Raw genomic sequence first — 16379 nt, forward strand, 5'->3', positions numbered from 1 at the left:
CTGGGTACACTGTGGACCGTGTTCCTCGTCTCGCTCTGTCTGCGGTTTGCAAATACCATCTGCCGTTTTTGAGAACATATATATATATATATATATTTTTTTAATACAAATGAAAGTAGGACAGGGCTTGTTCATTCAGTGCAAGACCATACACATTAACTGCATTGCGTCATGAGTTTGACTGCACTAATATTTGTCTTGAAGTGACTTGACACCAGCCAAGTGAATGTGTCATGTTTGAACTAATGGATTGTTCTGTTTGATATGTAATGTGTTAAGTCCAGGCATGGTGTGTAGAAACTGTCCACTGCGTAACCACCAGCAACACCTTCAGTATTTACCTTGTCCTGTCTGTGATCTCGTGTTTAGTATCTTTACCATTTTGGCAGAAATGACCCATTATGAGGCAATTGAACCAAATCAATCATAGCCATAGAGCCAAGATCCCATTGATAAAGTACGACATCACTGTAGTACTTCCCAGTAGTACTTCCCAGTAGTACTCCAGATACATTTTAGTTTATTAGTCTGTCACTGGAGTCATGATATTGGAATAATCCTCTGATCCATTGCCAGCTCATTTTGTGTCATTTCTGTCAGCCATCTCTATGCCTGTTCATGACATCTGTTTGTTCATTAACTCAACTTTGTTCATATTTCTGTTCATTTATTTTGTCTCAGCCTTGCAACTGACTGTCATGCATTGCCTGTGTGTGAGTGAAAAACCATTGCTTCATTTTTCTTCCCTCCTAGAGCTCCTCTGTAGAGCACAAAGAGTTGAAACGCTGTGGGCCCTTTGACCTGCATATTAATGCCAAGGTGTGTACCCAGCCAGCCAGCCAGCCAGCCAGACAGACAGCTGCTCAGAAGGCTGCTGCCCTCTTATTCTCCTCCCTGCTTCCATTGTACTCACACAACTAGTTGCACACAATCTCTTCGCCATGCATGGTTTTGATGCTTGGGTTTGATGCATGGTTTTGGTGCTTGGGTTTGATGCATAGTTTTGATGCTTGGGTTTGATGCTTGCTTAGCTTGCACTGGCAGTCTGTTGTAGAGATAAGGGGACTTGCTTTAACCTTTTCTGGGTACATTTCTTGTGATTTCTTGGGGTTCTCTCTAGATACTTTTACCTGGTAACTGAGAAGAATTGGAAGGGTGGATTTGAGATGTTATTAGTACTACTGCAGTTGTGTTCCATAGTCAGTTGTCCTGTTTATACAGTCACGTGATGTTGAAGGACTCTGATGTATGTCTCTTTGGGACCGTCCTCTCTCATTAGTTGTAAATATGAACAAGGCAACAGTAAACATGTCTTCCCCACGAATGATGCATCCCCCTGTTGGGCCAATTGAGATTGTGTGTGACCACAGATTATCCATTATATTGACCAGATTGAAGTGGCCGCTGTAACAATGAAAAAGATATTCTTAAAAAATGGCATTTAGCCTGGGTACCAGTCTCTTTAACTAATCCACTCCGTGTACTCCATGTCAAGTCTTTGGCAATGACAAGGTGTGGCAAGGAGTGGAATGTTACCTAAAGATACTGTTACTCAGACTAGAAGGCAGTCTGGAGGAGGCAAGATCAGGTGGGACCATTCTAGCCAATGAGAGGGCAGATATGCTTGTGAACAACAGGCATAACTCTGATATAAAGTGTTTTTTCTAAAAGTTGTCTGGATGTCACGTGTCCTAGCTATATCCGTACACTTGTAACAACCTAAGCACTGTGAAACTTCTGTTCGATTAAATAAGCCACACCTAGCAAACAAGCCATTACATTTTTTGTTAACCAAATTTGACACTCATTGACCTCCATACAAAACGTCCTCGCTTGGTGAAATAAATAAATAAATAAAATAAAAAACCTGTTGGAGAAGACAGATTTTGGGCCTAGTTATCACTCTCGCTTCCTCTCTGGTGTGACAAATTCCAGTTAATTACTATAGCTCCCGCCTTGGGCCAATCAGTGTCATTTTGTAAATGCTGGATCTCTATGGCTGTGTTTCCCAACGCTGGTCCCCCAGTACCCCCAACAGTACACTGCTCTATGGCAGAAACACTGCTCTATGGCAGAAACACTGCTCTATGCCAGAAACACTGCTCTATGCCAGAAACACTGCTCTATGGCAAGACACATTATTCACCCAAGTTTCGTAAAAATGGGGCCATTGCTGTCTGAGAGATCGCGTGTGACTAACGTATGAACAGATGGACAGAGACCAATCCACAGTCCCCTCCCTGATTTTATCATAGGGAACAATTAGTCCCTTGGGGACAGAACCACAACATAGAATAGAATGGATGTGATTTCATTGACATAGGTGTTACGTGTCAGTCATTTCTGACCGGTGTGTTTTCTTTGGTGTTTCTCTCTACATTTGACCTTGTTCTAGATGTGTATGTGCTCATGCTTGTCTCGGGTCATTATGTCCTACTGTATGTGTTGAAGCCACATTCACGCTTAGACAGTCAAGCTCAAGTCAGAGAGTTTCCCCCCTGGAGATTTAGAATTATCGAACCGTTAACACTTCATCTAGATTACTGACAGAGGCAATGTTACCTTCACATCAAATTGAGGCTAACACCATCACTGGAGTGTTGAGAGGTCAAAGCTTGTGTTTTGAGGAAAGCATCTGGAAATCAAACTATTTTTAAAATGGTGTCACATTTCCTCAGTGCTAACTCAAGCCTCTTAGCTTCGGTTGCCTTAAAGCGACATGCAGCATGTGTTTACCAAACACTGAATCCTCATTACATGTCCTCTACTACTGCATAATTGTTGCTCCTCTTAATGCAAACGTTTAGGATGTGGTTTAGTTGACAGACTGACCATTTGACGTCTGTGGGGGTTAGCTTCTCTGTTGCTTTTGGAATACAGCAGTATGGGGTCCAATACCTGGCCACAGCAGACCTAAATAATGGATAAGCTGTTATGAACAAATCAGAAACATGGATAAATGCAGGCTGGATGGATGCTCTGGCAGTGATGGCGATGGCATCATGTGACTGTGGATCTCTCTTTGGATCCCCCAAAAGAGTCTTTGGGTTCCTAATATCTCAGTGTTGTTGTAACAACCAGAGAAATGTCTTCCAAGGAGAGGGTGCTTTTCTGTGTACCAGTCTCTTTGTATCAATGTCAGGCAGAGTGTGCTCTCTGCTCAGTGTGTGTGTGTGTGTGTGTGTGTGTGTGTGTGTGTGTGTGTGTGTGTGTGTGTGTGTGTGTGTGTGTGTGTGTGTGTGTGTGTGTGTGTGTGTGTGTGTGTGTGTGTGTGTGTGTGTGTGTGTGTGTGTGTGTGTGTGTGTGTGTGTGTCTCTGAGTCTGTACCGCTGTGGAAGAGAGCAAGGGAGAGGTGGGATGTTGTCATGGCAACGGTGTCACGGCTGATTGGTCTTGCAGCAGCAATGACTGACCCAGTGGAACACGCAGCAGGAGAGAAGATAGGGGTGTGTGTCATGGAGTTAGCTAGCTAGAAATGGGAGGGGTGGTTGTGGGCAGAGGTTTATGGGGGAGGAGGGGGCTTTAAGTGCAGGCTCTCCACCTCAGGGAAGCACCGTAGCTCAGCCTGGACACAGCTCAAACAGACCCTCTCTCTCTGTCCTCCTGGCCTTAGTGCTGCCTAGCTGTAATGTTCATTAAGCGTTGCTGCAACTTTCTCCCAGTGTTACCATCTCCAATGGGCCTGACACTTGATGATATTCCGATAGTGCCCCAATTGATTTGATAATATTTGATTTGGAAGGAAAAGTGATTTATCATGGAAGCTTGATTGTAATATACAAATAAAATATAACACTTAGTCATCATTTCTCTGCTTATTGTTATTTCTCATCTCTTATTTTAAAAACAATTTCTTCCATCGAAAAAGCCTGGTGTCTGATAGTGGTATTTTCAAGGAACGTGCGGTACTGCTCTTGAAATATGTCAAAGCTGCAAGTCTAACAGTCCTCTGTCTCCAATATAGGTCACCTGCCTAACAAAATGTACTGTACCTTCAGATGGTTGGCTGACTGTGGTAAATATGAACACCGACACAGTCATGCAACCAGCTTCCAAGCTTTATACTACACAGAGGGAGAATGAGATGGCAGTTGCGCGAAGTGAAACGCACAGTGTAATACATACTGTACACACTGCTTGCAGTAGGCTAACAGTGCCCTGAAAATAACACCAGAGAACCTAAAAAGTGAACAGTGTGAAATGTCAGACAGGCGGCAATTCACACCAGGTATGAGAGCTAGTATTGAATAACAATGCAATGTGCCTTTAAAAAAAAAAAAAAGATTTGGCCTTCTAATCGGATGGGCCAGCTAGTCTGAAGAGGGATATTTTTGTAAATGTTTTTATTTAACCTTTATTTAACCAGGTTGAGAACAAGATCTCATTTACAGCTGTGACATGGCCAAGATGAAGCAAAGCAGTGAGACAAAACAACAACACAGAGTTACACATAAATAAATGTACAGTCAATGACACAATACAAAAAAATCTATGTACAGTGTGTGCAAGTGTAGAAGAGTAAGGCAATAAATAGGCCCTAGAGGCAAAATAATTACAATTTAGCATGAACACTGGAGTGATAGATGTGCAGATGATGATGTGCAAGTAAATATACTGGTGTGCAAAGAGCAAGAGGATAAGTAACAATATGGGGATGAGGTAGTTGGGTGTGCTATTTACAGATGGGCTACCCCCTGCAGGGTAGCCTAGTAGTTAGAGCGTTGGACTAGTAACCGGAAGGTTGCAAGTTCAAATCCCCGAGCTGACAAGGTACAAAGCTGTTGTTCTGCCCCTGAACAGGCAGTTAAACCATTGTTCCTAGGCCGTCATTGAAAATAAGAATTTGTTCTTAACTGACTTGCCTAGTTAAATAAAGGTAAAATTAAAATAAAAAAAATAAACAGTGATTGGTAAGCTGCTTTGACAGATGATGCTTAAAGTTAGAGAGGGAGATGGAAGACTCCAGCTTCAGCTCCAGATTTTTTCAATTCGATCCAGTCATTTGGGGGTGACCAGTGAAATATACCTGCTGGAGCGCATGCTACGGGTGTTACTATGGTGACCAGTGAGATGAGATAAGGCGGTGCTTTATCTAGCAGAGACTTATAGATGACCTGGAGCCAGGGGGTTTGGCGACAAATATGTAGTGAAGGCCAGCCAACGAGTGCATGCAGGTCGCGGTGGTGGGTAGTATATGGGGCTTTGGTGACAAAACGGATGGCACTGTGATAGACTACATCCAATTTGCTGAGTAGAGTGTTGGAGGCTATTTTGTAAATGACATCACCGAAGTCAAGGATCGGTAGGATACCCTCGTAAAACTGACTATGTTTGGCAGCATGAGTGAAGGATGCTTTGTTGCAAAATAGGAAGCCGATTCTAGATTTAATTTTGGATTGGAGATGTGAATCTGGAAGGGGAGTTTACAGTCTAACCAGACACCTAGGTATTTGTAGTTGTCCACATATTCTAAGTCAGAACCGTCCAGAGTAGTGATGCTAGTCGGGTGGGAAGGTGTGGGCAGCAATCAGTTGAAGAGCATGCACTTAAGAGCAGTTGGAGGCCTCGAAGGAGTGTTGTATGGTACTGAAGCTCATTTGGAGGTTTGTTAACAGTGTCCAAAGAAGGGCCGGATGTCAACAGAATGGTGTCGTCTGCGTAGAGGTGGATCAGAGAATCACCAGCAGCAAGAGCGACATCATTGATATATACAGATAATAGAGTCAGCCCAAGAATTGAACCATATGGTACCCCCATAGACTGCCAGAGGTCCAGACAACAGGCCCTCCGATTTGACACACTGAACTCTATCTGGTGAACCAGGCGAGGCAATCATTTGAGAAACCAAGGCTATTGAGTCTGCCGATAAGAATGCAGTGATTGACAGAGTCAAGCCTTGGCCAGGTCGATGAAGACTGCTGCACAGTACACTCTTATCGATGGTGGTTATGATATTGTTTAGGACCTTGAGCGTGGCTGAGGTGCACCCATGACCAGCACGGATTGCATAGTGGAGAAGGTAGGATACCCTCATAAAACGGACGGTGGGATTCAAAATGGTCGGTGATCTGTTTGTTAACATGGCTTTCGAAGATTTTAGAAGAGCAGGATGGATATAGGTCTATAACAGTTTGGGTCCAGAGTGTCTCCCCCTTTGAAGAGGGGGATGACCACGGCAGCTTTCCAATCTTTGAGGATCTCAGACGATACGAAAGAGAGGTTGAATAGGCTAGTAATATGGGTTGAAGCCTGCGCTACTGGCACACGGCCCCACAGTCTGTTAGCATTCTCATTGGCTTCAGCTTTAGCACCTGTGTCCGTCTCTGTCGACTGCCCCACAGTCTGTTAGCATTCTCATTGGCTTCAGCTTTAGCACCTGTGTCCGTCTCTGTCGACTGCCCCACAGTCTGTTAGCATTCTCATTGGCTTCAGCTTTAGCACCTGTGTCCGTCTCTGTCGACTGCCCCACAGTCTGTTAGCATTCTCATTGGCTTCAGCTTTAGCACCTGTGTCTGTCTCTGTCGACTGCCCCACAGTCTGTTAGCATTCTCATTGGCTTCAGCTTTAGCACCTGTGTCTGTCTCTTTCGACTGCCACACATCAGATCCGACACCAACCCTTTTTCTCCAATCATATCTCCTTAAACATTTCTACATACATCCATGCAAGCTAGAGCCCCTCAGAAGGGCATCTGTCCATTTTGATGGACAGGTTTCTTTTCCTTCATCCTTTATGCTTAATCACATCCAGCATATGCCTGATTTTCTGCTGTAGGTTGAGTTGTTGCTTGTGGCCAGTGGAGGAGAAGAGAGAGATGCTGGAGAAAGCTACCATCTACTTGCCTGATGATTTAAACTGTTCGCCACATACTTCAGTCTGAGACTGCCATCGTTGCAGTCGTTTGTGGTGATGTCAAAATGAAGGGTGTTGTACAAAACAAAGTCATCAGTGATTGGTTCATCTCTAACAAATCAAAGTAGCAAAGCCAATGACAAATTTTCAAAACGCTGCTTTACCCACTTCAATTCTGGCTCTGGAGAAGAAACTAACGTCCGTGGGCGTGGCGTAGCTGTTGGCCGAATCAAGGAGTTTGGGTTGCCTGGCTACCCAATCTGCTGTCTTCAGTTTCCAGGCATTTGAGATGAGCTTGCCTCTGTGTGGACATGTGAGAAACAGGGATTTACAAATATGTGTGTATACTACGAGTAGTCGCGTGCAGCGTTTGGGCAACCCTGTGGCCACAACAGCTGCTTGTCCCTTGCCCCACCCCCCTTAACCAGAGGGCAGAGCATGACGTAACCCCTCCAATTCCTTGCTCCGCCAGCCCAGCGAGCACATTACATGCCAGAGGTCACTAGTCTCTCCTCGTTAGCATCTCAGCCAGTAGCACTACAGTACATAGAGTCGGACTGCAGCACGTTTCTTCTCTTCCCGAATTGGAACATTCTAGTGTGAGTGTGATTGGCATCACAACAGTGCAGAAGTTAGGCCTAATCTCCAGATGTTCCTGGTTAGTGTTCTGTTCAGATTTAATCTGAGAAAGCACTTTAATCTGAGTGTGTTTGACACACACTGGAGTCTAGATTTAAGATGAAGGCCCATTTATCATGCTATTTAAAAAAAAAAAACATTTAATTTTTTTTTTTTAAACTTGGCAAGTCAGTTAAGAACAAATTCTTATTTTCAATGACGGCCTAGGAACAGTGGGTTAATTTAAAATGGCCTTGTTCGGGGGCAGAACAACAGATTTTTGTATACTCGCGGATTCGATCTTGCAACCTTTCGGTTACTAGTCCAACGCTCTAACCACTAGGTTACCTGCCGCCTATTGTGCACCTATTGTGGATCTATCACTGTTGTTCACACAGGCTTCATACTGTGTACTATCCTGGATTACATCATAGTGTACTAATCCTTCTCTTGATTGTAGCTGCCATCACATCAGTCAACACCCCAATGTGGATGACCAGGACAGGAGTGTATGTGTGGCCATCTACTTTCTTATGTTAGCATTTGAACAGCTGTTGGTTTGCAGGCTCACGTGGACCCCTGTGCAAGTAGGCTAGTGTGGAGTGAAGGAGGCGTCACAGGGAAGGTCTGATTCATGTTGCTCACCCTACGCTTTGCTCTTCTCCACTGCTGCCCAGAGAGGCCAGCCGTGGCTAATATGATCAGATGTTGTCAGACTCAAAGCCACGGAACGAACCACACTGGCCACACCACTGAGACAGAGAGGAGGGGATCCTCTGGAGTCTCAGACTTCATTGGTGATGATGTGGTTTTTGGTGTCTTAAAACTAGACACTGATCATGTGTTCATGATATGGCAAATATGTCTCTCTTTTTGCCATAAATCTTGAGGAAGTCTTGATTTTTGCAGGTAGAATTCAATCGGCCATAATCCGAGCAGTTAGCCAGCGCACATAGAGGTTGAAGCTGGTTTCTATTTGGATATTGTTATTGCAGATTTATCCAGGCTGTGCAAGTAAACATGTGGTCCTTCTGTAGCTCAATTGGTAGAGCATGGCGCTTGTAACGCCAGGGTAGTGGGTTCGATCCCCGGGACCACCCATACGTAGAATGTATGCACACATGACTGTAAGTCGCTTTGGATAAAAGCGTCTGCTAAATGGCATATATTATTATTATTATTATAAACATGTATACCCAAGGCTATAAAACCCAAGGCTATAAAACATGTTCCTCTGAAGTAGCCTGCATCTAACAGTTGAGAGTTGAATCTATTAAAAAGCTTGTGATGACAAAACAGTTGACGGTGCGTCACAGATGCGAGACGCCATGCTCCTTTGTGTGTGGTCGTTTCATGCTCCTGCAGCAAACGGGGAAAGAGAAACAGAGAGGGAGACTGAGAGAGAAACAAAGATCAAACCTTAATTTAGACCAAAAACACAGAGGATAAGCAGGAAGGAACAATTAGTCAAATCCCAAACCTGAACTGACAAAACCCTAGCAGGCTTGTGGTTTATTTCCCTAACAGAGGCTTTTTGTTTTGGAGTGTTCTTCTGCTCCGTGGTCTTTGTTTGTTTAGTGCAGCTCACACAGGGTCAGACCAAGCCTCTCTCAGCCGGCCTCTCTCAGCCAGCCTCTCTCTCAGCCGGCCTCTCTCTCAGCCAGCCTCTCTTTCAGCCGGCCTCTCTCTCTCCCCCGTCTTTCCAGAAGGGCAGGTATTGTTTGGTATTCCCTCGGATTGTACATTTTTATTTCTCCTCCTTTCTTTCAGCTCAAGCTGTAACCTGTTTTTGCCAGTGTAGTAAGACCTCTCTCTCTCTCTCTCTCTCTCTCTCGCTCGCTCGCTCTGTACCTTGAACAACACAGGAGTAGTTACCTACTGATCTTTGTGTTAGTCAGAGGGGAGGGGCCAACACCTGTCCTGGGTGCCCTGTAACCTCCCCCCGACCCCCGTCTCCATGATCCTGCCTCTGATGGCAGAATAAAGACTCAGCTGACACCTCCTTCTCCAGGGAGCAACCCAACATAGCACACAGTGTGTGGGTATTCTCCTGCCAGCTGTCGGCTGCTCCTAGGTGTCTGTGGCATTACTGGCACTCCGGGCATGTTGCAGACTGGCATTGTTGCCACACCCTGGTACACAATTGTTGTTGACTGGCACAGAGTGGCTAGCCTTGGGGGAGGTTATGGTTGGTCTCTTACAACAGTTATTCATTCATTACCTTTAGGTTTGCACTGTGTTTACAAACTGTCAAACCTGCATGTTGTACACAGCATAGAGCTAGTGTTGTCAGCCACTTGAGTTGAAACTGGAATGTCCTGTGTGTTAGCTAGTGTTCCCAGTCTGCCCTTCTAGGAATATGACCTAGAATATGACCTAGCCTTTGTGATGAATCTGAGAGAGAATATAGTGTCATTACATATAAATTGTTTTGAGTTGGATATGCATTGGTTATTAAGACCATTATTTTGTCTCCGCTGATGTATCAGGCTGTATTGTAATCTCCCTCTTCTGGCTGCTGGTGGGAGTACTTGGTAATAAGAAGTAAGGGATGGTGATTTGAACACAAGTCCACTCTACCTAATATGCTGCTGACACAGGCTAGATATGATGTTTGTGATTATGTTACAATGTGAACATATGTCTGATCCTCTCCCAAAGTATTCTGATAGTATCTCTGATATTCTCTCCATATGATATAGAGATGACATTTGGCTACAGAATATGCTGCAACTCACTCTGCATCAACTTTATTGCTTGTGTTATGGACGGTTTTTGAGTGTAAAAGCTGTGTTTGTAATGCTATTGATTTAATGTTGTTCTAGTGAACATGTAGTTTTGATCCTTGCTCTCTGCGCTTGGAGAATCTCTTCTTCTTTTTTAAAGTATATATATTCCATCCATTTCACTCATAGTCTGTATCCCTGTGCAGTCAGAACTTTGACCTCAGGATTGCCATCATCTATGTTACTAGCCAGTTCCTCAGCTGCTGTTCTGCTCTCAGGACCATCGATTGTATTGACGTATGAGCCGTGTCTCTCTAGCACTATCTCGCTGGGTCACCCTGGTAACGCATGCCTCCTCTGCATGTGAAGCACTGCATGGATCACACTCACTACACTGTCGGTCACCACACCACACCACTCAACACTCTCACACTGGCTGTCACCCCTACCTCTGTCTGCACGAAGCAGTTTACTTAAACAACCAAGCAACACATGACATATTGTCATCACAGAAGTGTCTTTCCTTATTATCGTGGCCTTTACTAAATGTCAACAGATTGTCCTTTCGTCACATTTACAGCAGGTCATGCCCTATAAGAAGCAGGTGTTAGACAGTTCTACTCAACAGGGACTGTTCCCAGTCATGACTTCAGTCCCCACCCCCCAGCATCCTCCCAGCATCCCTTTCTCTCAGCTAGCCAGCGCTTTCCTTGGGCCTCATCATCCTGATTGGTGCTCTTCAGTGACCTTTAGACATACTGGCTAATATGGTGGTTGCTAAGCACTGATTGGCTTAACCGACGTGACACAATCATGAGTCCTCAATCACTGCTTTCTGGAAGCTGGAACATGACTCACTTAATGCTCCCTCCCTTCTTTCCTCCCTCCTTCCCAATATCCACCCCCACCTCTTTCTCTACTTCCTCTATGTGGATGCTCACCCCCTGCCTCCCATCCCTCCCCCTTTCCTTTCTGGTCCCCCTTCCTCCCCCCTCCAACAGAACAACGACAACGAGACCCCTCTCCACTGTGCCGCCCAGTACGGCCACACCCAGGTGGTGCGTCTGCTGCTGGAGGAGCTGACCGACCCCACCATGAGGAACAACAAGTTTGAGACGCCGCTGGACCTGGCGGCGCTCTACGGCCGGCTGGAGGTGGTCAAGCTGCTGCTCACCGCCCACCCCAACCTGCTCAGCTGCAACACCAAGAAACACACACCGCTGCACCTGGCGTCACGCAACGGACACCTGGCCGTGGTGGAGGTGCTGCTGGACGCTGGCATGGACATCAACTATGAGGTGAGGACTGAAGAGAACACTGGGTCTGTTGTCTCTCCTGCCTGTTCAATGATCAGGTTCAGTGTGTTGTTGTGAGAGCGTAGTTATGTGGATATATAGACTGAATGTGTCCATAATGTTATGTTGTGTACACACCATTGCAGCATTTAGGCCTACAAACTCATAGGCTCTTGACTCAAACCTCTTGAGCTATTTATTTAGACTAAAGAACCAGTGTTTTATTTTATTTAACCTTTATTTAACCAGGAAAAGCCCATTGAGACCCAGAGTCTCTTTTTCAAGGGAGACCTGGCCAAGAAGGCAGCAACAATCAATACATTACATCATTAAAATATACAACAACACAACATAATCCAGCATAAAAAAGCATTTACATTCCTCCGTAACAGAGATTCCCATCAATATTTGACTGTTTAAGGGGGCTTTTGGCCCTCTTCTCTTCTTATACCAGACTGTGCCATCCATCAGTCGTGTCCTACCTCCACTTCCCTCATCTCTGCTCTGTGGCAGGTCTGGGCCACCAAGAATCCTTCAGGTCTTGCGTCCTGCGGTTTCCATTAGCATGGCGCAGCGAGCTGGAAAATAATCTAGTTTGATTCCTCAACCAAATAATTTGCCACAGCAAAACACACCGGGGTGGTGTCCGCCAGCGGATAAATAACCAAAGCCAAACTTCTATTTCACGCTGATCAAACCTGTCCTGTGTGTTCAGGAAGTATCCTGCTAGTTTAGCTTTAAGCTGTATGCCCTAGCTGACCAAGATGAGAGGAATCAGAATAAAAGCTTGGTGGCGGTCTAGATAGCAGGTCTTCATCTGTTCCTCTCAGCAGGGAGGGTTCGGGTTAGAGATCTGACCTCTGCTGTTCTGTATGTTGCTGACCTGGAGTCTACTCTGATGTCATGTTTTGTTATTGCTCAGCCACAGCATTGTTTTGATTATGGTCTGTTTGTTGTCTCCCTGCAGACGGAGAAGGGCAGTGCCCTCCATGAAGCGGCACTCTTTGGGAAAACCGATGTGGTGCAGAAACTTCTGAGGGAAGGTCAGACACTGACGTCTCCATTTAGTCAACATGCTTATAAGATACAACACGTTTCTACCCGCTGAATAATGCAGATATAACCCCCTGCTCGTCTCTCTCTCTTCCCCTAATCCCCTGCTCTGTCCTCTGTGTCTCTTCCCCGTCCTGCTCCAGGGGTTAATGTCAACATGGTGGACAACAAGGGCCTGACTGCGCTGGACACTGTCAGAGAGATGCCCTCTCAGACGAGCCGGCAGATAGCAGCTCTAATTCTGGGTAAGAAAAACAGATGGTTCCCTATGGGATAATAAGGAAAGATGACCTTACCTTAACCACAAACTGATTTCCCAAAATGTTTTTTCTGACTAATGATATTATTTGAATGACCTTTTCTTCTTTATCTCTCTGCAGGTCATATGTCAGGAAATCCCCCTGTTTTGGACTTGCCTCCTCCCCCTCTCCCTCCACCTAATGAGAGCCCTAGTCCGAGGAAAAAAGGTATGTCGTATCTATACAGAAAACCTAAAGTGAAGTGAGCCGTTCAAGGATATGGTGTTAACACGTAACCACCACAAGGCTCTCTACCTGTGTGATGCTGTGCATTGCCACCTGTACTTGTACGAGTATCAATATGTGTGTTAAAATGTGTGTGTTGTAGGTGAGATGGAGGTGGTGAGTGCACTGCTCTCGGGGCTGGCCCCGGGGCCTGAGGAAGAGAGCCCGTATGAGGCTCTCTTTGAGGCCACCTCCTGTCACTCTCTAGACAGCCTGGCTAGCGGGAAGTCCTCCGACAGGGACTCTGGACGGCCTGACAGTGAAGCCGGAAAGGTTGGTCTGGAACTCTGCCTTCCACCACAGAAACACACAACATGTGACTCAAGAAGTTTGCATGGCTGGGCATCTAAAATATTTTTTCTCCACTAGAGGGCAATAGTTTTCTGCATTTAATTGTTGTTGAGCGGACTGGATTTAGAAATTATGACAGCATATCTCTTTATCACTAGAAAAGCCTGGGACAATGACGATTCTATTGGACGTCAACATTCTAACAGTCTAATAAATACATTTCATATAATCATTTGGTTGTGTTTATGAAGGTCTTAGGTAACATTACACTACGAAAGAAAATGTATTTCGTAGTACACGGTAGCATTTTCATTAGTTAATGTAACTGTAGGCTATGTGTACAAATGAAAACCACTAAAACACCACAATTAAAGTGTTAAAATCCATGAAATAAAAAAAAATGTTATTAATTTGTTAAGGACCATTATGAAACTACGAAAATGCATTTCAAAAGAACAGAATGGCATATTTTGAGTTTAAATATATTACTTTGAGTGTTGCGAGTGCATGTAGGGAGTTTATGGAATCGCCATCATTCTGCCAAAAAGGCCCGCGGGGGTGTGGTATATGGCCAATATACATTTACATTTTACATTTAAGTCATTTAGCAGACGCTCTTATCCAGAGCGACTTACGTACAGTGCAACGCGGAGTGCCTGGATGCAGCCTTTAGTAGTGGTATATTGGCCATGTACCACAACCCCCTGTGGTATATTGTCTGATATACCACAGCTTTCAACCAATCAGCAACCAGGAGACAAACTACCACGTCTATTATTTGAAATAATAGAGCTCAGGGGTTCATTTCTAAGAGTGATTTGGAAACTACAGAATCTGCTAGACATCAAATGTCAAAAAGTTTGAAAAAGTAACTTTTTGGCGCTCTGTTAAACTGCCCTTGTTCATCAGATTCTTCATATATTGGTACTATTCTCACCCATCAGACTATTGTCAATGTAATCTTGTCTTAAGATAACTCTTAAGCTAGTTATATGTGTGAAATTAGTTTTGATATACACTCACCGACCAGTGTATTAGGTACACCACCCCATTCACAAAAATGGATCGCTCCTACAGACAGTGAGTAACATGGCCGTGGCTTGCTATATAAATCAGGCAGACGGGCATCGAGGCATTCAGTTACTGTTCGATTGAACATTTGAATGGGAAAAACGAGTGACCCAAGCGACTTTGAGCGTGGTATGATCGTCGAGTCCAGGCGTGCCGGATCCATTATCTCAGAAATGGCCTCGACAAACAAAAATACAGCTTGTTGATGGGAGAAGTCCAAGGAGAATGGCAAGAATGGTGCAAGCTAACAGGCTGACCACAGACAAATAGCTGTGCAGTAGAATAGTGGTGTGCAGAACAGTATCTTAGAATGCACATCTCGTAGGTCCTGGTCACGGATGGGTTATTGCAGCAGACGACCACACCGGGTTCCATCCTGTCAGCTAAAAACAAGAAGAAGCGGCTCCGGTGGGCATGTGATCACTAACACTGGACAACTGAGGAGTGGAAAAACATCACCTGGAACATCACAGCGAGTTCAGTTCACTTGAGTGGACAATGCAGACCCCAGACCTCAACCCACTAGAGCCTCTTTGGGATGAGATGGAACAGGCTGTTCACAGCTTGAATGTACCTCCGTCCAATCTGCAGCAACGGCGTGAACGGCGTGATGCCATCACGGCTGCATGGAGGTAAAGGGGTGTCCGACCCGGTACTAGATGGGTGTACCCAATAAACTGGCCAGTGAGTGTAGTGCCATTGAATGAGGGTAGGCATAAAAAAACAACATGTCCTCTTAAAACGGCTTATAAAACAAATTCTGCTTGTGATATCAAGATGAAAATAATTACAGTGTGTTATCTAGACTTACTTAGGAGCAAGGTACGTGGGCGGGGGGAGGACATGACTAAAATGTATAATTAGAAAAGTACATTAGTTTTGCGTCCACATGACACGCTCTCAGCTTTTCTAGTGTTAAAATCTTTGTTTGATGTCAATGCTCCAGTTCAACCGACCTTCTACAGTACTTCAAGATATGTGTCAAGCTAATGTCTGAGCACAGTCAGTGATTTCGTTCTCTGTTTGTCAATTACAGAAAGACCGGCTGGCTCACCAAGCCCAACCTGCCCCAGGCCATGTGGAGGAGCTTAGCTCAGAGGTCAGAGTCTATGGTCATTAAAGCTCTGTTTTGATGGACCATGTTGTAATGGTTGGGTTAAATGCGGAAGACTCATTCAGTTGTGCAACTGACTAGGTATCCCCCTTTCCATTACTTTTGGCCACAGCAATCAATTAGTTCCTGCTAGTTTTGTGTGTAAGGAACGAGCTAAGGACTGTGTGGATGACCGTAAGGTCCAGTACAACCATGAGAGGGCACTGTGGAGTGACTTATCTCACTGTATGAGTCCTCAGCGTCACAGGACAGTTTGAGATGAATGCTGCACAAGCCTAACAGAGGTGGTATGGGTGTTCTGTACTGTGCTGACCCTGTCTCCCATCTCTCCCTCACAGGCCCTATTCACTAACAGCAGCATCGATGAGAGGGGGGAGACTGAGGAGGAGGATCACACGTATGAACTGCTGCTGTCTGCCCAGACCAAAGTCCCCCAGTCCGCACTGGACCCCCCATCCCAGAAAGGTACACACTTAAGACAGGAGTGTAAAAAGGGATTTGGATTGGATCAAGGATGATATTCAAATCCCTTCATGATTCCTAATTAATTGATTCCTAATTGATGGAATATGATGTGTGATAAAACACTGCTCCCTCAGCCTGAAGAATAAGGAGCACTTGCAACCTCTCCCCCACTCCACCCACATGCCCCCTCCCTGGTGCTTTGCAAAGTGTCACCCCTCATTCCTAGCAGCATTACACCAGGGATGGAATGGAGAAGGGGTCAGTTTTCCAACCGCTCCCTAAACCCCGCCTGCTTCCACTCTGTCTGGTTGTAACCCTTTACCCAAATACAGCTCAGGTTTAACCTCAACAGCATCAGTAGGAGAGAGCT

At 45.1% G+C, this 16379-nt stretch overlaps 1 protein-coding gene across 8 annotated transcripts in view; it reads left to right on the plus strand.

Moving 5' to 3' along the window:
- The window catches only part of LOC124032052 (ankyrin repeat and SAM domain-containing protein 1A-like), a 113239-nt gene that overhangs the window by 32944 nt on the left and 63916 nt on the right, over positions 1-16379 (plus strand). For 6 of the 8 annotated variants that reach the window (XM_046344071.1, XM_046344072.1, XM_046344068.1 and 3 more), the window contains exons 4-11: positions 754-819; positions 11198-11494; positions 12459-12534; positions 12688-12789; positions 12925-13011; positions 13172-13341; positions 15467-15529; positions 15883-16009. In XM_046344071.1, coding sequence (XP_046200027.1) covers positions 754-819; positions 11198-11494; positions 12459-12534; positions 12688-12789; positions 12925-13011; positions 13172-13341; positions 15467-15529; positions 15883-16009 — 988 coding nt within the window. The remainder of the gene's footprint in view (positions 1-753; positions 820-11197; positions 11495-12458; positions 12535-12687; positions 12790-12924; positions 13012-13171; positions 13342-15466; positions 15530-15882; positions 16010-16379) is intronic. The other 2 variants (XM_046344074.1, XM_046344080.1) reach the window with 1 other exon arrangement.

The sequence above is a fragment of the Oncorhynchus gorbuscha genome, linkage group LG03 (genome assembly GCF_021184085.1).
Source record: "Oncorhynchus gorbuscha isolate QuinsamMale2020 ecotype Even-year linkage group LG03, OgorEven_v1.0, whole genome shotgun sequence".
In the NCBI taxonomy this organism is placed as follows: Eukaryota; Metazoa; Chordata; class Actinopteri; order Salmoniformes; family Salmonidae; genus Oncorhynchus; species Oncorhynchus gorbuscha.